This window comes from Monodelphis domestica, chromosome 2 (genome assembly GCF_027887165.1).
Source record: "Monodelphis domestica isolate mMonDom1 chromosome 2, mMonDom1.pri, whole genome shotgun sequence".
Taxonomy (NCBI): Eukaryota; Metazoa; Chordata; class Mammalia; order Didelphimorphia; family Didelphidae; genus Monodelphis; species Monodelphis domestica.
This window is the reverse complement of record NC_077228.1, coordinates 204,827,734-204,851,455: the sequence shown is the minus strand read 5'-3', so window position 1 is coordinate 204,851,455 and position 23,722 is coordinate 204,827,734. Positions and strand designations below refer to the sequence as shown.

At 47.8% G+C, this 23,722-nt stretch overlaps 2 protein-coding genes across 13 annotated transcripts in view; both read left to right on the top strand.

Moving 5' to 3' along the window:
- Positions 1-7,098, top strand: part of MAP3K14 (mitogen-activated protein kinase kinase kinase 14) — a 51,291-nt gene extending 44,193 nt beyond the window's left edge. For all 3 annotated transcript variants that reach the window (XM_007482487.3, XM_007482485.3, XM_001368346.5), the window contains exons 10-16: positions 43-206; positions 520-670; positions 1,315-1,674; positions 1,903-2,009; positions 2,638-2,782; positions 4,037-4,137; positions 4,497-7,098. In XM_007482487.3, the coding sequence (XP_007482549.1) occupies positions 43-206; positions 520-670; positions 1,315-1,674; positions 1,903-2,009; positions 2,638-2,782; positions 4,037-4,137; positions 4,497-4,661 (1,193 nt within the window). In that variant the 3' untranslated portion in view covers positions 4,662-7,098. The remainder of the gene's footprint in view (positions 1-42; positions 207-519; positions 671-1,314; positions 1,675-1,902; positions 2,010-2,637; positions 2,783-4,036; positions 4,138-4,496) is intronic.
- Positions 7,099-9,009: 1,911 nt separating this feature from the next.
- SPATA32 (spermatogenesis associated 32) lies at positions 9,010-23,672 on the top strand. 10 transcript variants are annotated; one of them, XM_056817002.1, is made up of 15 exons: positions 9,017-9,161; positions 10,231-10,405; positions 12,397-12,451; positions 12,685-13,189; positions 13,596-13,650; positions 14,177-15,249; positions 18,519-18,570; positions 19,438-19,577; positions 19,824-19,930; positions 20,353-20,496; positions 20,991-21,062; positions 22,493-22,613; positions 22,953-23,137; positions 23,250-23,402; positions 23,511-23,672. In XM_056817002.1, the coding sequence occupies exons 4-15, from the start codon at positions 13,011-13,013 to the stop codon at positions 23,654-23,656; spliced, it is 2,427 nt and encodes an 808-aa protein (XP_056672980.1). In that variant the 5' UTR covers positions 9,017-9,161; positions 10,231-10,405; positions 12,397-12,451; positions 12,685-13,010; the 3' UTR covers positions 23,657-23,672. The 10 variants fall into 10 exon arrangements, with proteins under 10 accessions (XP_056672979.1, XP_056672978.1, XP_056672977.1 ...); XM_056817003.1 differs by having other exon boundaries at positions 9,058-9,161; positions 10,112-10,405; XM_056817001.1 differs by lacking the exon at positions 10,231-10,405 and having other exon boundaries at positions 9,010-9,161; positions 12,785-13,189; positions 19,537-19,577; positions 19,848-19,930.
- Positions 23,673-23,722: the final 50 nt, after the last annotated feature.

Below are 23,722 nucleotides of genomic sequence, written 5' to 3'. Positions count from 1 at the left end.
TTATTAGAATTCCAAGAAATATTTTTACCCTTGTCCTTCCAGGTAACTATGTCCCTGGCACAGAGACACACATGGCTCCCGAAGTGGTGATGGGAAAATGCTGTGACTCCAAGGTAGATATCTGGAGCAGCTGCTGCATGATGCTGCACATGCTCAATGGGTGTCATCCATGGACCCAGTACTACAGTCGACCCCTCTGCCTCAAGGTGAGTGATGACAGCAGCTTATCCAGCCTAGATGGGTCAGAGATCCCCTGACCCCAGGCCTGTGTGGACTGTTGGGCTTAGGTCCAAAAGGACAGCCAGTCTCCTGCTGCCTGGTCCTTGATATTCCCACACAACATTGGTTGCCTTTTTGGTAGAGAGTGTTTGGGCCAGTCCAGTGCTTGTACCTTCAAGGACCCAATCACACCCTAATTTTTGACATCTCAACTCCAAATGGAGTATTTAATAGGCAGAGAAAATGGAATGTAGAGGCACCAAGGCAAGACCAACCCACCTTTCTTTCTGAACCTTACAGATTGCCAATGAACCACCACCTGTGAGGGAGATTCCAGCCTCTTGCACCCCTTTCACCACTCAGGCTATCAAGGAGGGATTGGAAAAGGAGCCTGTCCACAGGGCATCTGCCACAGAGCTAAGGAGAAAGATCAGTCTGGCATTGCAGCATGGTAAGGAACTTAATACTTCTCTGAACTTAATACTTCTCTGACTGGGCTATTACTTCCCCAAGCCAGAGAGCCTCTAAGATCCATTTGACAAAATAGACAGGAATCCCAGACTTCTATTGACCTAGTCCAGAAACACAGCAACCCACCTTTCCCAGGGAACACTGATTGGGTACAGGTGAGCTCTTGGAGCAAGGGAAGACCTGTTTATTCTTGGAGTCAATATTAGGTCTCTGGATTGTTTCCACTGCAAGAAAATTTCCTTCCCTGGTCCCTGTGGATTCAGAATCTCTTCTTTATTGTTAACCAAGACCTTCTCTCTTGTCTGTTTTGTAGTATCTTAAGCATTGTAGTTACTAGTATAAAAAATAGAATAAAAGAAATGAACTTTAGGCACTACCAGTTAGAGGTGTGTCTCTAAAGCATATCCCAAATTCTAGAAACTATCCCTGTTCCCCTCCCCATGAGCCTTTGTTGTCTCGGCATCAGCCTCTTCACTGGTTCACCCAGTATGAAACTTCCTTATCAATATCCCATTCCCAGCCAAGGCTTTCCCTGGGCACCTCAGGACCCAAAGGAAAGCAGATGTGGGACAAACAGCAGTCCTCTCTAAAATGCTTCACCTGTGTATTCTTTGTCTTTTGTAGTAGGAGGTTTGAAAAGTCCTTGGAGAGGACCATATAAGGAACCAAGACGTTTGCCTTTGAACAAAGAGAATAGTCTAGAAACATTGGAATCCTTGTCTTTGCCAAGTGGGTCCATCCCAGAAGCTCCAGGACCTGGGCTGGCCATTGAGGCAATGGGTTCCACCACCAAACTTTGGCCACCTTTACCACCGGAGCCACCAGAGCAGAATAAGTTGTTACCGCTGAGCCTGAGCCAGGAAGAGTCTGGGACCTGGGAGCCTCTGCCCCTTTCTTCCCTGAGCCACATCTCTGCCAAAAACTCCAGTTCAGGGGAGCGAAAACCAACCTCTTCAGATGAGGAACTTCAACAACTTGAGATAGGTAATGAAGTTCTCTACATATAGTCCTGGCTGGTCACCCAGAGAACTTTTGTAGTGGCCTGGCCTTCTTCCTTTGTGGGATTCTCTTTTGGGACATCTCTAACAGGCCCCCCTACACCTACACTGAACCCCTCTGCTCCCTATACCTAAGTCTTTCCCAGAGTGCAGTAGAGAGTGGAAAGTCAGCCCATTAAAAGTGTTTTATATCTTGTCCTGTTTTTTCTTGCAGAATTATTTCTGGACAGCCTGTCTCAGCCGTACTCCCTAGAGGAGCAGGAACAAATGCTTTCATGTCTCAGCATTGACAGCCTCTCCCTATCTGATGCTAGTGAGAAGGTAAATAACCCAAGGACAGCTCTGGAGGTGTGGGCCCTTCCCTGGCCCTGAGAATGTTAACAGGCCACAGTTTCAATTCACTCAGGAACAAGCTTGATGACTTTCCCATTCCTTGTGTATGTGTACTGCTTTTCATATAGCAAGCATTGGATATGCACAGACTATATCTCCATAGGATGGACTCATACTGGGGAACTAAGTTGGTTATTCTTGTAGGGACTGGTAAATAGCCTGTGTATGTCTACCTCTTTTCCTTTAGTTATCAGAGGACAGCCCATCTCATGGAAGACTGTTTTATGGGAGAAGACATCCCAGTTTCAACTGAAAAAAATAACTGGGCCTAAATAACCCCAGGAGACAATAAAATTAGTTGGCTTATTGGCCCTCAATGAAATGATTCCCTTTCCCTTTATTTTAGACCCTTCATGAACTCCTACTCAAAGCCTTGAAGGTTGTCATAAGTGTCAGCCTGTACCAAATGGCCCAGAAATTTTAACTGTTTCTCTGCTCATTTCAGAAGGAAAATTGTACCTTTCCCAATGAGACTGATGGTAAATTAACCTCAGCCCTGGGTTGGAATCACAAGACAGGGAATAAGCTGACTGACTTCATCCTTGTTCAATTTCAGAATCTGTCCAAAGTTTCTCAGAGCTTACGAGAGAACTTCAGCTCTGGAATCCACTCATGGAACAGTCAGGCAGATGGGCAGAGTTTCAGCTGGGACAACCTACTCGGACGAAGCCGGCACACAGACATGCCCAGCTATTTCAATGGTAGGACCAGTCAGCCTAGCCCAGACTCTCCCAACCCCACATCTGTAGAACAACATTCGACCTGCATAAGAACACTGAGTTGTTCATTTTTTCCTTTCCCATTGAGTCACACCAGGAGGAATTTTCAGAACTTGACTCAGCTATTCAGCAAATAGAGTACTAGATAAAAATCCTTCTCCATCAAGGGCCTTTTCCAGCAGGACAACAGGGGAAATGTTATCCTTATCATTTTCTGAATTCTGGACTTTAGGGTATTGGAAGAACCTTGCCCAACTTGGACAAGCAGACAAGTATCTTCTTCCACTGAAGAAGGGAGCCCAAGAGAGAAAAATATGAATTCATTTTATCAACTGAATAGGATGGGGTATGTCAGCCCAGAACTCAATAATTCCTCTGTGGCTGCCATACATAATCCAGGAAACCCTGTTGTTGTGGCTTGGCCCTGGAATCCTCAGTGTGATGATGCCAAACAGTAGGGGAAGGAAAGAAGGGCCGGAGAAATGACCTTCTTTTGAAACTTGGCTCACAGGCCCAGTTTTGTGGCTTTGAAAATGGATTCAGAAACTCCCATCAGCACATAAAAAATTCCCCCAGTCCTTCCCACTTACTGGTGCCACACCAATGATGCATTGGATAGTCCAGGACATTGATGGTCAAATAAAGCTCTGATGCAGTGAATTGTATTTTTTAGTTCTTAGTTGCCCACAACCTGAGTAATGGCTTTTTTTTTTTTTAACATCCATGCTTATCCAGGGGCAGCTATGTAGCACAGTGGAAAAAGCACCAGGCCTGGAGGAGTCAGGAAGTCCTAGGTTCAAATGTGACCTCATTATACTTCCTAGCTGTGTGAACCTGGGCAAGTCACTTAACCCCAATTGCCCAGCCCTTATCACTATTTTGTGTTAGAATTAATACTAAGATAGAAGGTAAAGGTTTAAAAAAATATCCATGCTAATCTGCCTCAAAATTGGAATGTATATGGATCAGTGTCCATAACAACCTTAAAAGACAAGTTTTTAGCCCTTCACAACTGAGAACCACGTGTCAGCAGCAAACTTCCTTAGGAACAAAGGCCACACTTTAAGGGTAACCTCTTCAGTTTTCTTCCATGGCAAAAGGTCAGTTTCCTCTTTCCTTCAGAGGAGTGGTTACCAAATAATACTAAGAAGGCTCAAGGATCACAAGTCTTGGGTCTTTTCCATCCTACACAGATCCAGAGATCTCTCCCTGTTCATGGTCACCCCTATCTTTCAGGTGTGAAAATCCAAATCCAGTCCCTAAATGGTGAGCACTTGCATATACGAGAGTTCCACCGAGCCAAGGTGGGAGACATCGCAACCGGAATCAGCAGCCAGGTAAGATGGCTGAGACCACCTCAGGGAGCAGGATCAGAAACAAAAAGAAATGGGAACTCTACAAAGAAACTGGCTCTGTCTTTGATGTGGCATGCCTTTATTTATTTATTTATTTATTTATTTTGTTATTATGCCTTCGATACCTGCTTCTGGCCAGTCTCTAAGATATAACAGGATGGATCATAGTCTTCCTGAAGTAAATGATAGCAAGAGAAATGCCAGGCTTCTTGTAAGGAGAAAAATCTGCCTCATCTTAGAAGAATTTTTGATTCTGCATGTTGGCATCAGGTGACTTGGCTTGCCTTGTGACTGGTGAATGCTTTTTCTAAGTGTGCTCTGTCTTCTGATCTGATTCCCAGATCCCTGCCTCCGCATTCAGCCTGGTGACCAAGGATGGACAGCCTGTACACTATGACATGGAGGTACCTGATTCAGGCATCGACCTGCAGTGCACCCCAGCCCCTGACTGTAGCTTTGGTTGGACCTGGAGAGTCAAGCACGGTCAGCTGGAGAATAGGCCCTAGCATCTCTCATTCCAGCCCCAGAGCTTGGAAACCTAGAAATCAGCCTTGGAGGGCCTGGAACAAGTACCAGCCACAGCTTTTGATTCTACCCAAAAAGGACGAGAACTTGGCTTTCTTCAAGGGACTCGGCATCTGGTAGTAAAGATGAAAGCTGGAAACAGGAAAGCTGGGACTTGGAAACTTCCAATGGTCCACCCAGAATTCCATCAGTATGATGAAGAAATGGCATGTGTAGTCATCTTCACTTGGGTTCTGACTAAACTGCTGATGAACTGCTGATGGACCTTGCTGTGTGTGGAGGAGGAGGAGGAGGAGGAAGAAGACATTTAAGCATTCCTAGGAATAGAAAGGAGTTTCCTCTCTTGGCAGAGAAAAGATGGTGTGGCATAGCAATAGGGAGAGATCAGCTTTGAATCTGGAGTTGATGGGAAATGTGGGACAACCACTTTGTCCTGCTTTCCTCCCAGCAGGTGGATGTGTGAACCAGATGAATGATTATCCGGAAACTGCTCACCTGTTTCCAGTTAGAACAACTGGTGCAGTGGATGGGGTGCTTCCTTAATGAGGAGGTTGAGGCATTCCATTTTTACTCCCTTTTCTCTGGCCAGGCAGCACTCTGCCTGCTCACCTTATACTGCAATTAAAAGCCTTGCAGTGATACCAAATATTCTCGGGCCCTCTTCAGCCTAGAGACTTTCAAATGCAAGGAAAAAAGAAAAAAAAACCAAAGGCATAAATGTCCCATTAGTAGAATTCTCTTCTCCATGTTTTTTTGGGGGAAGCATATCTATTTGACAAAGTATGTGTGGCATGATTCTCAGATGCCTATATGAACCCCACAATGTCTTTGTGTGTGTTTTCTGCACCATCTGCATGCAGTAAATAACCTATTTCATGAATTCTTCGTTCCTGATTACCTTCTACTTGGAAGCCAGACTGACTATAGCTTCTGGTTATAGCACATTTGAGAGGTCCTTTACTGGCCTAGGTAGAGGAGTTAGCATTAGGTAGTTGCAGAGTTCTCTTCTGATACTTGTATTTACCTTGTGATTTACCTCAGGTAAATCACACCTCTGCCTTAGTTTCCTCATCTGTAAAAATGGATGCAATAATCCCTCCTTTCTAAGGATGTGGTGGCAGTAATGGGATAATATAAGTGGAAGCACTTTGCAAAGACAAGCACTCCTTAGAATGCCAGCCCTTATTGGCTCTAGCTTCCAGGCCCAGCCAGACCCGAGCTTCAGCCCCTTGATTCCATTCACACTCAACAGGGAGGTTAGGGGCACTAAGGCACCTTCTTGCAGGACCTCAGTGCCTTTGTCTGCTTAGACAGACAGCTACGTCCACGTCCACGTCCACATCCCTACTAAGCACTGACAGCAGCACTTTGGGTTCTTGGGCAGCCTTTTTTCTCAAAGCACTTTGGCAGCATTGCTGCCCCCTTTGAGGGGAAGTCGGTTTCCTTGTCCCCTTCACTTTTTGTTTTTACACTTCAACAGATTGTAAAGCTCTAAGCAGAATGAACTTTAAGATTTCCCACCTACTCCCTAACCCACCCACTGCCCATTCCAAGAGAGGGGCAGAAAACTCTAGCCTTTGTCAGGAGCAGAGCAAGGCCTCAACACAGACCTTCTGGCTCCTGCTCCCTTCCCATTCTGATCACCATGCCTGCGCCTTGTAGCATTAAACCAACTGTGAACTGTTTACATTTAGGAGGAGGGGCAGTCATGCCACCACCAGCCCCAGAGCTAATCTGAGATGGGAGTCTCCTTTTTCTGCCTCCTCTTGTCCAAGGCTGATGGTCTTCTATAGATGCGGGTTTGGGGCATCACAGTTAGGGGGCCCATCAGAAGATCCTGAGCCCTCGTCCAGAGGCTCTGGTCCCAGCATGAGCTCTCTGTGCCATTATGGGGATAGGAGTGGAGAAGAATTAAGTTTAGGGGGCTGAGAGGAGATAAGCAGTAGCACGGTCTAGTGGAAAGTTTGGGGCTGGGTTTGGCTTCAGACAACCAGTTCAAATCCAAATCCAATCTCCGTGCCGTCCTCGTATGACCCTATGCAAGTCTATGAGGCTCTCTAAGCTTTGATCTCCTTACCTATATGAGGGAGTTGGACTATAGGACCACCGAGGACCCTTCTAGCTGTAAGAGGGACATCTTAAGGAGCATTAAGATGGTTGCTCCGTGAAGGCTAGGGCAAAAGCATCTCTGGAGGGCCCTGGATTTGTCCGGTCATTCTACCTGGGTGCCCCCATTAAGAACCTCAAATGGCTAGAGCCTACAGCTGCCCAGCAAAGGACACATGTTTCACCTCAGCTTCAACACCACCCTTGCACCGCCACCATCAATGGCCTCAGATGTGGGCATGGCTTTTCAGAGTTGAGTTGTAAATTGCCTTTTTTTAAACAATAAAGTTTGAAAGTGATTATTTTCCTAAACGGAGGTCTCCTTCACTTTGATTGTAGTGGGGCCTTGCCTTCCTCCTGGCAAATGGCCTAAGATCTGCTTTGACCTCTGGGTGGAGTCTTCTTGGACAATGCCCTGATTTGATGCAAGGGGTGTTTTCAGAATCTTTAGGTTGTGCCCTCCCCGGCTTCTGCAGCAGAGTCTGGAGCTCCATGGGCACATACCAAGCAAGGTGCCCCACCCAGCAGCAGGGAAGTCCCTGGACCCCATCCAAGGCCGGCCAGAAGGAGAGGGGGCTGAGATGGGACCCGACACCTCAGAGGCCTAATGCCTGCCCCCACACACACCAAACCAAGCCCCAGGCCTGAGCCTCCAAGTCCAAGGATACGCAAGAGGCAGCTGCCAGGGCACACCTCCCAGCACAGAATTTCCTGCCTCTGCAGCCACCCAATGGAGAAAAGGTGACACAGGAATGTGGGTGTCAGCCACTCCTGGCTCAATTCCTCTTGGCCCAGGGAGGAGCCAAGTAGGCAGTAAGGAGAGTCAAAGGGAAGCCTGCCATTCACTACATTAGACCACAGAATGGCCTCCTGCACCACCCAACTTCTCTTGGTCAGTTGAGTCCGTGGATGTTGTACTTGAGCCAGCTCTGAGACCCTTTAAAACAATGGTCAAGTGAATGAATAAGGATTCTACCCCCAAGCTCTTGGATTTATCAGTCTTGGGAAGAGCATCATGGGGCTGTACTAGGCATCAGGAAGCCCTGGGTTCAAATTCTGAGACCCTAGTCAGGTGACTGAGCAATATAAGGAGTTCTTTGGGCTGTTTTGGGGTGATCGCTCCTATGTCTTCTAAGAGCCCCTGGATGAAGCATTTGGGGGTCCTCAAACAGCTATTTAGCCCTTTCTTTGTCCTTCAAATGACTCCCTTAGAAACTGAAGCAGCTGGGTACCCTGGGACCTGCAAATATTCATTTGGGTGCCTTGATTTGAGCAAAATAATTAACCCTCCCTGAGCAGGAAGTCCACACACGCCCCTTGTTTCTTGTCCATGGACTGAAATCTAACCAATGCAATTCTGATGGGGATGGGGTGCAGCAACCCCCCCACCAGGGAGAATCAGGAGGGTTATTTATCTCTCTTGAAGGTTAGCATGGGGTACAGGACCCTTGCCAGTCACCCAAGGCTGTACGTGGTGAAAGGTGGAGAAAGTTTCCATTGATAATATAAAATGAGAGGAGTTAAAGAGTTTATTTCGTGTGTGTATGGAGAAACAAGAGCACTTATGTAGGATTTACAAAGCATTTCCGTTCCTCCTTTGACACAGCCCTGGAAGAGAAGTGCTGTTAGCCCCATTTTATAGATGAGGAAACTGAGGCTGAGGTTAAATGACTTGCCAAATAGGGTCACACTGATCGTGGCATAGAATCGGGGTTGCTATTTGTCCAAGGCCACACAGCTAGCGTACGAGGCAAAATCCGAATTGGGCAGTGATACTGCATCACACCACTTAGCTGCCCACACCGGGCTGGTGGTATCTTTTGGGGTGCTTTGAGATACTAGAAAATAATGCAGATACTAGGATTAATGTGTGGAGCCAAGAACCCCAGGGAGCTGGTCTCCCTCTAGCGGTATCTCTTGTGAGAAAATCAACCCTGAAGGATTGGGGCTGGAGAGGAGAAAGTCAAAGATCTGGAGGCTGGAAAGAAGTGAATCGAACAGGTCTGGGGGATGGGGCCTCAGGGCGCCTTTACTTCCCTCCGTCCTGGCTCCGATTCCCACCACACTGACTGCAGCGCCGCTCCATCACCCTCGCCCCTCCTCCTCCCAACTACGGCGTGGCCGAGACTCGCTACTTCTAGCCAGAGCGGATGTAGGAGCGCGAGGGCCCACCCCGCCCCCGCCCCGCCTCCTCCGGGCCGGCCGCAGCCTGCCTGTGACGTCACAGAGCCGTGACGCCACAGGGCCCTCCGCTACCCTCACCTGAGAGGAGGGGCGAGGATTCAAAGACCGCGCTGGAAGCGGAGGGGCAAGCCGCAGCCACCAGCCCACTCCCCTATTCGGGGCAGGCACTGGAGTCAGCATGGGGGTGACAGGTGCGAAAAGGAGGGGCACTGGGGCATGAACGAGGGGAGTCGGTACTGATGGCTCTAGCAAGGGTCCGGACCCCAAAGGCCTTCCCCCCCTCCCAACGGCAGGGTTAGAAGGGAAAGGACCCCCTAGCGGTGTGACCCTGGGCAAGTCACTTAACCCCCTAACCGCTCATCTGTCTTGGAACGCTTTCTCAGTACCCTAAATCCATTCCAAAACGGAAGGGAAGAAATGAGAGGACCAGCACGGAGCTCGAGCTGGAAGGGACTTTAGACCGATAGACAGACGGGCGCCAACGACACCAGCATTTCCTCTCATTTTTGTTTCTTACTGTGGCACAGATTGGTTACCCTATTTCCCAGGGTCACAGGGCTATTAAGAGGGATTTGAATTCAGGTCTGTCCTCACTGAAGTCCGGCTCTCCATACCTCCTTAAAGAGAAGGAAGAAGAGAGCCCAGAAAGAACCACTCACACCACCAGCACAGCCCCACCCCCACCCCACCCCCAGCATCCCTCTTAGCCGCCTCCTGTGCCCAAGGCCAGAACCAGTACAGATCCTGCCCCCCTCTGGTGAAAGGCTGTAAGTTAGCCTACCTCTCCAGCGCCCTCCCTTCCAGAAGCTCTGCACTCCTCCCCAATGCTCCTTCCGAGCCCCCACCTACAGCTGTTGTCTCCTAGACTGTGGAGGCCCCAGTTATCTGGGAAACAGACACCAGTGAAAAGTGGCCTCCATTTAGAAAGGCTTCCTGGGGGCAGATAAGGTGGTTCAGTGGATAGAACCCCAGACCAAAGGGACTGTGGCTGAGTCACTTCAATTTGCTGTGTTCTGGGCTGCTCTCTGATGCTAAAATGTCAGCCTGCATCCACTGAGTTTCCTCAGTGGACCAATGGAATTTGTGGTGGTGTTTTGGGAGACGTGTGTTTCTTCACAATCTCCACCACCATGCCCATCAGGTCTAGTTGGGATGATGGTCGTCCCCTTCCTCCTCCACCACCAAAAATGGGCTCTGTTGCCTGAAGAAGCCACAGAAATGATCAGACTAGAAGAGTCTTTCTTCCCTCCTCACCCAAAGCCTGGGAAGCAGTCACGCACTAAGGGCGTGTGGCCACATTTCCAAAGATCTGATGCCCAAGAATCGGGATCCCTGGCCCCTGCTCTCCTGCCTCCTCTCCTCCTGGCTCAGACAGCCCTACCTTGGTCCTAGAGCGTTCCTAGAAACCAGCTTCACTCTATTTTTATTATCTCAAGTAAGGTTATTATTTGTAAAAATGTTTGTGAAAATTTGTGTCAAAAGCTCTCAGCACAGTGCTTGGCACATACACAGTATTTAATAAATGCTTGTTCCCTTCCCTTCCCATAGCCCTTAACACCAACTTGACCCCTCAATCAGACAAGGCACTTCCTTAACCTCAGCCTTATGGGAAAAAATCCAACTCTCTCTAAGGCCTTATAACTGTTCCCACTGTCTTTTTTTAATTTTATTTTAAAAAACTCTTACCTTTCATTTTAGAATCCATACCCTGTATTGGTTCCAAAGCAGAAGAGTGGTAAGGGCTAGGCAATGGGGGTGAAGAGACTTGCTCAGGGTCACCCAGCTAGGAAGTGTCTGAGGCCAGATTTGAACCCAGACCTGTTGAGCCACCCAGCTTCCCCCCCCCCATTGTCTTTTAATAGCCATGGAGGTGAGTTTTGTAGAATTCCCCACTACCATATTATGAGATGAAGAGTTTCCCATATTAAAGAATTCTAAACCTTTAAGGAGGGAAATAATGAATTTGGGTCTCCCTTTGCCAGGGGTCATTCTTTCCCTAAGATCCGATTTTTGCCTTCAAAGATGGCACATTTCTAGCTTGCTCCTTCCCCTCCCGTCCCTGCCCCCCCCCCCCAAATCCAGCAAAGACTCATATCAAGTAACTAGAATCCTGGAGTTAGATGATGTCAGGAGAATGAAGGGAAAAAGGATAAACAGGAAGCTAGGAAGAAACCTTGGGTTGGAGAAGGGGAAATAGGTAGATAAGGAAAAGCATGGATTTAGATCATTAAAAGCTAGTAAAGTTCCCCAGTTATTGGTGGAGGAAAGAGACACAGAGACAGGGGGAAGAAGAGAGAGAGAGGGACAGATAGACAAGAGTGGGGGAGAGGGAGAAGAGTAAGATAAAAGTATTCGGGGTTATTTGGCAATTGGCATTCATAGGCAATTGGGAGGAAAAGATCAGGTATGCGGTGGGGTTCTTAAACTAGAATCCTTGACCTTTTTTGAGTACATATTTCGATATGGTTGGTTTCCTTTATAATGCTATGTATTCTATTGATGTATTTGAAAACATTCTGAGGAGGCCATAGGTTTGTTTTTTTTTTTTTTACCACAGACAAAGGAGGTCAAAACACAGAAAAGTGTGTTAAGATCTCCTCTTAGCCCAAGTGTGTAATATGGGCCCTAAATGAACAAGGATTTCTATATGTTTGCAAAAGAGAGATAGATAATCAATGGAATGGATAAGCTCCTTAAGGAGATAGGAGGTCCTGGGTTCAAATGTGACCCCAGACACTTCCTAGTTGTGTGACCCTGGGCAAGTCATTCAACCCCAGTTGCGTAGCCATTGTTGCTCTTTTGTTTTGAAACCAATACTTAGTATTGATTCTAAGATAGATGGTAAGGGTTTGAAAGAAAGGGGGATATCAAGTTGAGAGACAGAAATGGAGAGAACAGGAAGAGATGGGAATGGAAGATGGCTTTGAGATCAACATTTGTTGGAGGATGAGAGAACAGAAGATAGAATGGAATGGGGTCAAAGAGTAGAGGTAAGAGACAAAGACAGAGACAGAAATGAATAATAATAGAGAGACCAGGAATGGGGTAGAGGTGGCAAATAGATTTGAGATGAGAAAAAGGAAAGGTAGGGTTGAGCCAAATGGAAGGAAGAGCCCAGGAAAGAAGGAAAGGTAGAAGGAAAGAAGGGAAAATAAGGAAGCCAGGACAGCTAGGTGGCTCAGTGACAAGAGAAGCCTTGAGATGGGCTAGGTCCTGGGTTCCAATTTGACCTCGAACACTTCTTAGCCGTGTGAACCCTGTACAAATGACTTAACCCCCATCGCCTGGCCCTTTCTACTCTTCTGCCTTGGAATCAGTAGGTAGTATCAATTCTAAGACAGAAGGGAAGCATTTTTAAAAGGGAAGGAACAACTGCTTAGAAGCACTCTGCAATGAACTTCTCATATTTTCTCCATTTTTAACTAGGTGTCAACGGATTTCCTTGCTGCAGTAAAAAGTCCGTGGAGGTCTTGGAGACACAGTGAGGCCCTGACCCACCCCTAACACCTTTAGTATTCCTCCCCACCCCCAATATCACCCACCATCCCATTGTTCCAGCCCTCACCTTCCCTCCCCACCCCAGTCCTGTCCACCACCCCTCATTCCACCTCCCCCCTTGTCCTCATCCCCCTCCCCACACACCCCTCCAGAAACTTGAGCCTGACCCACCTGGGGAGTGGGAAGAAGAGAAGAAAAGGGCTCCCTTCTCCCCAGGCCTTCTCTTCAACACCTTCTGTGATTATATGGGAAGCTTCCCAGGAGACTTAGAAACTCCAAGCTAGAAAGCACCATAACCCCAATTTGCTCTTAACAGCCGGATCCTGAAGGGGAAAGGAAGTGTTGGGGCCCAGCTCCACAGCTTTCCCCTCTATGATGATGAGGATAAATGTCCAAGACCTGCTTCAAGGGCAGCTTTCCACTACCCCACTAACTCCTCCTACAAGGAGGAATACAAGACCAAGCCCTTTGGAGGCTATAACGCTTTTAGCCAGCAAGGGTCAGAGTCAGACCCCTTGAGGGACACAGAGGAGGAGGAGGAGATGGAGGAAGAGTTGGAGGAGGAGGTGGAGGAGGAGGAGGAGGAGGAATTGGAGGAGGAATTGGAGGAGGAGGAGGAATTGGAGGAGGAATTGGAGGAGGGGGGTAACAAAGAAGAGAGTTGCACAGCTCCAAACAAGTCAATGGTGGAGACAGTGGCAAACTGGGGCACAAAAGCAGGGTGAGCAAGACTTCTCCTCATCCTGTCTTCACCCACCCCACACACACTTGTTCCCTCCCTTTTAGGTTTTATGATCTTTGGAGGGGTCCCCCATGGGAAGTGGGCTAGGCTGGGCCGGGTGGCGGAGGGGGGCCTGGGTGGGTTACAGAAGCCTAGGAGATTTCATCTCCTTACTACCTCTGAACCTTCTCCTTGAAGAGTCAGACCCAGAATTTAATGGAGGCTCTTAGGGGTCAATCACTTCCCCTCCCAGTAGGCTCCTGTCAGGTAGCAGAGGAGGAAAGTCCAGGGGCCCCCAGGAAACCTAAAGAGGCTGCCACAATGCCCTACCCCATGCATGCACACATATATACACTGTTGCTCCCAGCCTCCAGCCCTGCAGCAACTTTATTGTTTATTCTTACAGTGAGGATTTTGAGGACCCTGAGCCCCAACCTGAGCCTGTGGAAGATGAGATCGAGGTAACAGAAATAATCACCCTGCTGTTGGGGTGGGGGTACCCTTATTTCTGGGGAGATCTCCCCTGGGATGGGACATAATCAAAGGTAGTGTCTGCTTCCAACCTGAAACCTACCCCCTTTCTCCGTTCCTCCTCTCTCCTACTTGACTGGTGGCATCCCCTGAGAGGGACTGGCAACCTCCTTAAACCCCAGTGCCTGCCCTTTGCCCACACTGAGACCTTGTGTCCAGCTCCCAGTGCCTTTCTGATTGCTGTGTTCCCCGTATGTGCCTCATTCCCTACCCCTTAGCCATTGGCCCCCCCCTCCTGCAACATGCCAAGGAGGAGGGACAAAGCAATGTGCCAGGGCATTAGGCAAGGTAGGAGTGGAGGAGGAACTGATGAGCAGACCTGCCCCTGAGGTGTAGGGGAAGGGGAGGGAGGAGGAGGGGTGTGTGTGTGTGTGTGTGTGTGTGTGTGTGTGTGTGTGTGTGTGTGTGTCTGGGTTGGGGAAGGGAGGGTGGTCCATGGGCTCTTGCCCTCTGCAGCTATTAGATGACACCCTTGAGCTGGAAGCAGAACAGGACCTGGAATCGGAGTCAGAGTCAGACTTGGAATCTGAACTGGAACCAGAGGCTCAGCTGCTCCCAGGATCAGAGTCAGAGCTAGAAGATGAAGTCCCTGTTCCCGTCAGCGTCTTTGTCCAAACCTCGAATCTGGCATTCAACCTGGCCCCAAGGAACGCATCCAAGGGGCCCAGAGTGGATGTCCAGATCCAGACAGCTGTTGGGCCAAAGGGGACTTTGGAGTTAAGTATTTCCCACGAGCCCCGGAGCTCAGAGCCCACACCAGTGAAGGATGGGCTGCACCACACATTCCGATCAGTCTTCGTGCAGACTTCCAAGCACCTCTTCCGGATGGACAAAGTGATTCAGGCATCTGATCCCACCGTTCACAAGCTGCCTTTGGGCATAGCACGCCACTCATCCCCAGTCCGAGAGTGGCCTTTCCAGAAATCTTTAGAAAAAGCCTCTAAGGAAAGCCTGCTCTCTGGCAACAAATTGTCCAAGATGTTCATGGAAGATGTTCGAGGACAAACCTCTCACCCAAGCCTGGGTATTGAAGGTTTCCCACCACAAACCCCAATTCAGTCGTTGCTACCAGAAAATACGTCCACAGAAATCCAAACGATAACTTCCCAAAACTTCTCTGCTAAATTTTCGGAGCCATTGGACATCAGAATGCTGGACTCTCGCCCAACCTCTGCCAGCCTCCCCCCGGCACTAGTTTCTAGTACTATGACCTCCCGCAATTCCTCCTCTACAGAACTGGCACTAGATTCCAAAGCTCCTCTTTCCTGCAAGTCCTCCCCAGGGCTGAGAATGGAGTCAAGGTCACCTATGACCCAAGGGTCAACCACAGACCTTTCCCTAGTAGCTGAGCAGACAGTGTCGCCCTTGCCCCTCTTGAAGCCACCAGAGGCAGGGGAGCCTCAGAAGTCTATCAACCAGGAATTTGCCCTGAAGCCAGGCTATGTCTCAGAAAGAGTACCCATGGAAGGGGAAGTTAACCATCTCCAGACCCCATCCTTGTCTCCAGTGCCACCTGGACCTTGGAAAGAGTAAGTAGAATCCTAGTTCCCACACAGCCTTCAGGACCTTATCTGGGTGCATATATATGTATATGTTTATGCTCTCTTGGGAAGAGGGAGCAGGAGAGGATCTGATAAGTTGCCCATTTTCTATAACACCCACTCTCCTCCTGCTCCCTGGAGGAGAAAAGGGATAGAAGATGGAAGGTCAGGTCCCCAGGCAAGGAAACAGAAGGATGCTACATAGAAATTACAGAGGTGGGGAGTGGGGTGGGGAGGGCGAGGTGATGGGAACTAAGGTAAGGGAACCCCTGGAACCATGGAGAATGAGGGTGACAAGGCCAAGAGTTCCGGCTGTTCTCCATACATATGGGATGGAGAAGGAAGGAAGGTAGTGATTTCCATGGAACTCAGACCCCTTCCAGACTAGATGGGATAGATTCCTTCCCCTACCCCACTTCCAAACTCTTGCCTTGCTCTTGCCTGTGCCAGAACTGACTGTTATACATACATGACCTCTAGGATAAGAAGGGAATCAAGGTTTGGGTCATGGAGGGGGGTATAGAACCTACGGACCAGCGCATCCTCCTGTACTTCGTGGGAATAGACAGACACTGAGACAGATGGACATCCAACTCCCAAGAGCCTTGGAGGTAGGGGGGATATTAACTCCCCCATTTCCCTCCCACCCATTCACCCTGCCCCACTGCCTCTAGCTTGGAGAGGCTGCCCTTCTCTCCTCCGGTGGTGGGAAGGGCCTGGGGCTGCCATGACTCTGTCTCTCTTATGTTGCAGCTTGAAGCCAAGAACCAGAAGTGGGAACCTAATATTCCTTCATATACATTTTAAGCTGTCACCCTCACATCCTATCTCAAAAATGCCTAGCCAAAGCTCAATAAAATCCTCCAGTGGTGGCTCTCCCCACAGGCTCCTCTTTTTTGTCCTGAGCCTCCTGGATAGAGGGAGCCTTGAGCTCTTGCTCCCTCTTTTCCAGCTGCGACGTTCTTTTTTCTGGTCTTTTTTCGTGGGGTTTTTTTTAGGGAGTCTTCTACTTCCCTTCCTGGAGGTCCCACCTGGCTAGTATTTTCCATGTTTCTAACTCCCATCTCTGCCTGTAGTCACTTCTTCTGGTCTCCCTGCCATAGAAGTTAACCCTGAGCCCTAAAAAACCAGAGATATTCATGGAGGGCATGCTTAGTTAGGTGATAAGTGAGGAAAAACAGGGTCCTCAGGATGGTATAGGAGGCAACTCCCTCCCAGGCCTCAGTTTTTTTAAAAATAGTGAAAAAAAGTTTCTTTTAAAAATGGTAGACTCTACTGGGCAAGTCACTTAACCCCCATTGCCTAGCCCTTACCTCTACTATTCTGCCTTGGAACCAACACCCAGTATTAATTCTAAAATGGAAGGTAGGGGAGGGAAAGAACATGAATCATGTAAATAAATAATGGAAAAATTTTCTTAATTAGTAAAAATTTTTTAAATTTAAGATAAGGGTTTTAAATATATATAATGACTTTGGGACAGTTAAGTGGACATGTCCTAGCTGTGTGACCTTGGACAAGTCACTTAACCCCCATTGCCTAGCCCTTACCTTACCACTCTTCTGCCTTGGAACCAGTACACAGTATTAGTTCCAAGATGGTTTTAAAAATAAATTAAAAAAATTTTTAATGATAGAGATTATTGAGCAGAATCGAGATGATCCCTTTGATGACCTGGAATGGGAGATTGCTCGGATTATTTGAATAATAGGGTAATAGGGTTGTAGGTTAGAACAGGTGAGGACCAAACATTTCTGGGAGGGAATCTTCCTGCTACTTCTCAGGGGCTTAGGTATAGGATACTGATTGAGGGAAAGAGTGCTGGCTTAGGGTCAGAGGACTGATACTTGAATTCCTGGTCTATTACTATTTATATGACATTGAGCAAGTCTCTATAACTTCTTTGGGTTTCATTTTCTCATCAGAAAAACAAAGGAGGCAGACTAAAGCTATAGATCCTATCATTTATATTCATTTAAAAATATTTTTCTTTCCCAATTACACGTAATAAATTTCCACACAAGTTTTCCTAAGTTATATGATTGAACTTATCTCCCTCCTTCCCTTCCCTTCTTGGTTGAGGCAGGCAATTCAATCTGGGTAACATATTTTATCATGCAAAATATATTTCTATATTGTTAATATCATTTATACTCTTAACTGTGTCCCAAAAAGGATTTAAAGTGGATAAACCACTTCTGCTAAAAAGTCCTCTACTGCTTGTGGTGGAAGGGAAGGTTATCCATGTTCCCTGAGGTTGGTGCCCCAGGGAGGGTTTTTTTGTTTTGTTTTTTTTGTTTTTGTTTTTGAGAAAAATCTGGAACAAAACTGGGCAGAAGCAGATGTAGAGCAGGGGGTGGGGTGGGCTGGGCTAGCACTTTTTAGGATCTCATAGACTTTGGATTTTAAGATAAAAAAGCCTCAAACTCTGAGGGATCAGAGAAGAAGGAGATCTTAAAAATTAAGTTCTTCCAGAGCTACTACTCCCTTCTTCCCACCCACCAAGATACCTACCTAGACGACTCCTTTGGAAGCCTGGGGACCATGGGCCAGAAGGAGACATCAGTACATAGAATCCTAGGGTGGAAAAGATCCGACTGCAGCCCCAAAGCTGGAGGAAAGATAAGGGGCAGAAGAGGGAAGGGGGAAGGAAATGAAAGGAGGAAAGAGAAGAGAGTCAAGAAGCTGGGGAGCCTGGCATATGGCACAGGATGGCAGGCAGAGAGAGAAGTAGGGTAGAGGGACCAGAAGTCCAAAGAAAGAAAATGAGACAGCAAAGGGGGAAGAGGAAAAAATTCAGAGGTGAGTGATTGGGAGGGTTCAGAGGCTACATATGAGCAGAGAAGAGCAGGGTAGGGTAGAAGATCCTTCTCTCTGACCCCTAGGATTTACCTCTCACCCATTTCTCTGGATTGGTTTTTTATTTGGGGGGGGGAGCAGGATCATGATTGCTTGGGGTGGAGTGGAGATGGGGGCAGGAAGACTGTTCATCGTGATGTTATGTAAAGAACCTTGGCCTGGAGATCAATGTGACCTGCCACTGATTACTTATGTGACTTTAAATAGATAATATTATTTTTACTAATCTAATGGCATTCCCCTTCAAGTATTTGAAAACTTTATTGTAAGAAGATATCCCTGGGTTTCATCAGACAGCCAAAAGGAGTCTGTGATACCAAAAAAAGGTTAAGAAACCCTGGCCTAGATGTTCTCTTAGATCCCTTCTAGTTCTAAAATTCTATGAATCCATATTGTAGGTGGTCACCGGCAGAGGGCCAAGAGATCCACAGTGATACAGAAATGGTTCAGGTAAGACATTCCTCTTACCGTCCTTTTTCCTCTGGAGATAATGATGGCGCTGTGAAGATGGGATTCTTTCCATTCTCCGAACTTCTCAAAATTTCAGACAGCATATATATAACTTACCAAGATAACCTTCCCAACCTGGGTCCCCCCCACCCCAAGAGCACTCACTACACAAAATGGAAAATGAGACTGAAACTGAGAAGGGATCTCGGGACTCCTGCTGGCTAAGCCTTCAGGACTTTTGAGGCTACATTGGGAGAAGGGGTATTAGGTCATTCTGAAACTTCCCCCAAAGCCCCTAAAGGACATAACAGTCTCTGTTCTTTGAAGCTCAAAACACATTTTCTTAGGATCCAGAAACAAAATTGAGTGGTATATGGGGAGGAGAAGGTTTTATACCATTTACAACCATTGGACATCAGACCTATCCCTAGCTCTATTTTAGAGACGAGAACAGGCCCAGAGGATTTGAGTAACTAGCCCCAAAATTCCATGACACAGATAGGATTTGAAGTCCCCTAACTCCAAAACTGAAGGAGAACCAGGGTCAGGCATTCTTGCTTTGGAGACCTACCCACCCCTTTTTAAAAATTCTTGTCTTCCATCTTAGAATCAACACTAAGTATTCATTCCAAGACAGAAGAGTGTAAGGGCTAGGCAATGGGTGTTAAGTGACTTGCTCACAGAGCTAGGAAGTATATGAGGCCAGATTTGAACCCAAGATCTCTATCTCTAAGCCTGGCTTTCAATCCACTGAGCCCCATAGCTGTCTCCCAATGGAGGGAGACTACTTTTGTTTAGTGATTTGGATTTAAGGCCAAGAAGGGGAAGAATTCCTGTGGACTATTAGTCAGTACACTGTTGTCCCAGATGGACCCAGGGTCTATGGAGAATGAAATTGGGGAAGGTCCAACACAGCTGACCCCAAAACTGAAGAAAGAACTTTTGGCTTCTTGGACTGCCCATCAGGCTCGAGCAAGAACCGGTCGAGGAGGAGCCAAACCTCAGAGGTGAGGACTGAGTCTGGGGGATAAGAGGGTGTATGGGGAAGGATGGAAATTAGGCCTCAAAAGGATGAGAAGGAGCTCTGCCTTCCCATATTCCTGTCCCTAAAGAATTGGGGAGATCAACAGTAAGTTGGGGGCTGACTGAAAGTGGACCCCAGGATGAAAAATACTGCTTAGAACTTGGGTATGGGGTTGAAAAATGAAGATGGAAGAGCACTCATTCATAGTAAAGCTATACTTGGGTGTCAGTGTTGACATCCCTCTTGCCAATAGGAGACGGGACATTTCCAGTCTTTTTGCACCTGTTGACATCCCTGCTGAGTACGAGCATCCTCTGACTTCTAGGCAGGTGGCAGGTGAGGGTAAAGGCTCCCATCTGGAGCGTAGGGGCCCTTGGTGTGGGGTGTGGGGCCGACACCAATCTTAGCCCTTGGGATGGAGAAGACAGATGTCAGGGCTGGGATAGAAGGCAACAGATAAACTCACAAAGAACTATGTGTAAGCCATATATTTATAATTACAAGGCATTAGATGAGGTCATTTTTTTAAAAGGAATTACTTGGCAAATCCCTTTTATAAATGGAATTATGGCTCTCCCTAATTACCTTTTATGTAAATCTAGACTTTCATTTATTGGGATTGTTTAAAATGGGACCTAACTTGCTGCCCCTTCCCATGCCCTACTTCCAACCCTCTCTCCCCTTTGCCCTTCCCCTTAAAATTTTAAGTTTTTAAGGCACCAACTCCCCCCCCACCATCCCCACCCCACCCCCATCAGCCTTCCAGGATGTCTTCCAACTGTTTAAACCGGGCTCCCAGGGCAAGTTGGACATGCGGAGCATGAAGGGGGCACTACGGGCTGTTGGCATCCAGTTGAGCCCTCAGGAAGTGTGTGAGGCCCTTCGGCGGGCCGACCTGGATGGTATGTCTGCTGGCAGAGCCTACTCTCATTATACCCTAACCTTACCTTTTCTTCCTTTCCCCTCCTCTCCTACCAAACTAAATCCTTTGCAGCCTATACAAGTGTTCCCTCCCTCCAGAAAGCTTTCTCTAATTATCTATGTCCCTCTCCCCTCCACTGAACATCTTATTTTTTCCTCTGCTGCCCCCACAAACTTCTAAGCCATAATAGGTGGTAGTAAGTGCCTAAGTGCTTGTTGATTGATTTTACTCAATGAATTATCACACAGCAAATGTTCTATTTTACTTTGTTGTTTTATGACTGTTGGTTAGTCCTTGGGTGGGGACTCTGAACTTTTCTTCTCAGACTGGATGCTCTTCCCCCATCCTCAGGAGCAAAAGGATTTTCTGTTTTAGTGTGGATCCCCAGAGCCTATTCCAACCCTATACCACCTCCCACCAATCCTCTCCCTCCTCCAAACAAACTCCTGAGCACACAATTTCTCTTCTTCCAAGGTGATGGTGCTGTTGACTTTGATGACTTCCTTGGGATCCTGACAGACAACCATCGCTTTGCCCAATGCATGGGTGAGAAGGCATTTTTTAAATGGGTAGTGGGGTCCAAAAGGCAAAAAACTAAAACCCGTCACTCTCCCCAATCCTTACAAAACACCCAGAACCCTCGCTAGTCGCTAAAATCATTGTCCTCTATTTCTCCTGTCTGTCACTGTCCAACTCCTAGGAAAAGCTATCTATGGACTCAATGACTCCACTTTCTCTCTCCTTTCACTTCTTGCCATCTGGCCTCTGAGCTCACTCAGCTGAAGCAGCTCTTTCTCCAGGATAACTAATGATCTCTTAATTGACAAATATGATGGATTTTTCACACTCTTCATCAATTCAGCATTTTCTCTGGTGACCACCCTCTCTGAATACTCTTTCTCCTTGGGGGTTTTGTGACTATTCTCTTTGGGTTCTTCTCCTACTTATATCATTCTTTAGTCTCCTTTGCTGATCTTCTGTATCCTGCCCACTAACTCTGAATGTTCCTCAGGGTTCCACTCTAGGCTTTTCTTTCTTCCACCTCTTTCCTTCCCTTTTCCCCTCCTCCCTCTCTATCCCTGTCTTTATCACTTGATTTTCTCTCCCAATGGGTTTAATTATGACTCCCAAATCTATAAATCCAGCCCTAGTCATTCTAGAGAGTTTCAGTTCTATATCTCCAGTTGCTTATTGGTCCCACAGACATCTCAAACTCATGTCCAAAATTCCCCATCCCATCCCACCTCTGCTACTTCTGTTGAGCATTGCCATCTATGTCTTAAGTACCTGGTTTGCCACTTCAAAGTCATTTCCATCACCCCACATATCCATCCAGCTGGCAGGTCCATCTGTGGGGCATCTCTCAAATCCACTCCCTTTCTCTTAAGTATGAGTGTGCTCTAACAATAGTGACCGAGATGAAAGTGTGTTTTGCATGATAATAAAATTTAAAAATTTTTTAAATTCACTTCCTTTCTCCATTCATACCTTGATCATTTAAAAATAAAAACTATGAGTTTCCTATTCTAGGTTCAAATATAAACTTCTGTTACAGCCTTTCAAACTTTTAGACTGTGATTAAGTCAAAGAAGCCTTATTACTGCCATTCTTTCCACCTTCCACCTCTTGCCAATAATGATCCTTTGCAGAAGCTGTTCCCCACTCCCCTTCTGTACTTGAAATACACCCTCTATTTCACTTCCATCTCTTAGAATAAACTAATTTCCGTCTTTCCTGACCCCTTCCCCAGCCCAGCCTTCCAACTCCAAAATCACCTTGTCATAAGACTGCACTGTGGCTTTTGAGACATCCCCTATTTTGTATATGCTCATGCGCTTATGTTGTCGCCTGGAGAGACTATAAATCCTTAGAGTGCAAAGGGACCATTTCTTGTTTTGTCTCAGTGTCTGGCATGTAGTAGGCACTTAATAAATGCATGTTAATTAAATCATTTAATTAACCTAATTAAATTAAAGGGCGGATGAGAAACAGTCGTATCAATGATCCCCATGGACTGGAAACCCTTTTCTTCGAGATGATGTCAAAGTTTGTGGGTCAAGGGGCACTGGCCCCCAAGTCAGTGGCGGAGGTGGTGAGGTGTGCGGGGCCCAGGCACCTCCTCCCCCTTTTCTTCCAAGCATAAATTCCCCCTTGTTCCCCCATAGTATCTCTCCTCGTATCCTCCAAAGTTGTTAAAGATTCCTAGCGGCTCCAACCCCACCCTGCCTATTCAAGACTCCCAGTATGGAATGGGAGGGGGGGGGGGCGTCCAAAGGCATAGTGCCAATAAGCAGGAGCAGAGGGGGTGGGGGTAGGGGGTTGCCGGCTTTTGTTCCCTCCCCTCCGAGGAATCCAGGGGCCTGGGTGTGGGTGGGGACCATTGCCTACTGGCCTGCTCCTGCTTGCCCTCCCCACCCCATATCCCACCTCCCCCAGTTACTATACAGACAAGCAGAGAGTGTTACGAATGAGCTCTTGGTGGAAGGGCCTGAATCACAAACACAACCGAAGCTACCGATCCCGATCGCACACGGGCCTCAGCTTCTTCTGCCAGGCCACCCGCCTGGCCGGACTGAACAACCGGCAGCTCGCCAGATCCCTGCATAACCTCCGGGACTTGAGTACGGATGAGTTGGCCGGGAGGGGAGAATGGCCGCAGTGGGCTGGGGGGAGGAGAGGAGCCCCGCTTCGAGGGAAAGCGCCTCTTAGACAAGGCTTCTCCCCGCTCCCCAGATGTTCAAGGCCCCTATTCTCATGTGCCCAATCTGCCCTCTCGGACACGGTCGACCGAAAGGAGGATTCGAAGCAGAGGCCCCCGTCTGAACAACCTCGCCAGGCCCTGCAAACCCAAGCCGCCTCAGCGCGAGCCCCCTAGGCGAATCCCTGGTAAAAGCCAATGGAAGGGGGCTAGCTGGCTTGTGCCCGCTTTCCGTCTCATTCCCACCTTTCGCTCCGCCATCTTCCCTGATGCCATTGCTGTTCCTTTCTTTGCAGAGCCCTTAGGTCAGCGACCACAGTCAGAGGAGGGGACCGCAGAGCTTGGACCGGCTCCCTCCCCACCCACCCTGGTCCAGAGCCAACTCCCTTCCCCACCCCCTGCTACCCCACAGAGTCACTCTTTACCAAATGTTTACCAATAAAACACTCCCTTAGAGAGATTCCTGGCCTGAATCTCGTCTGCTTAGGGATGGGGTGGGGAAAGGTCA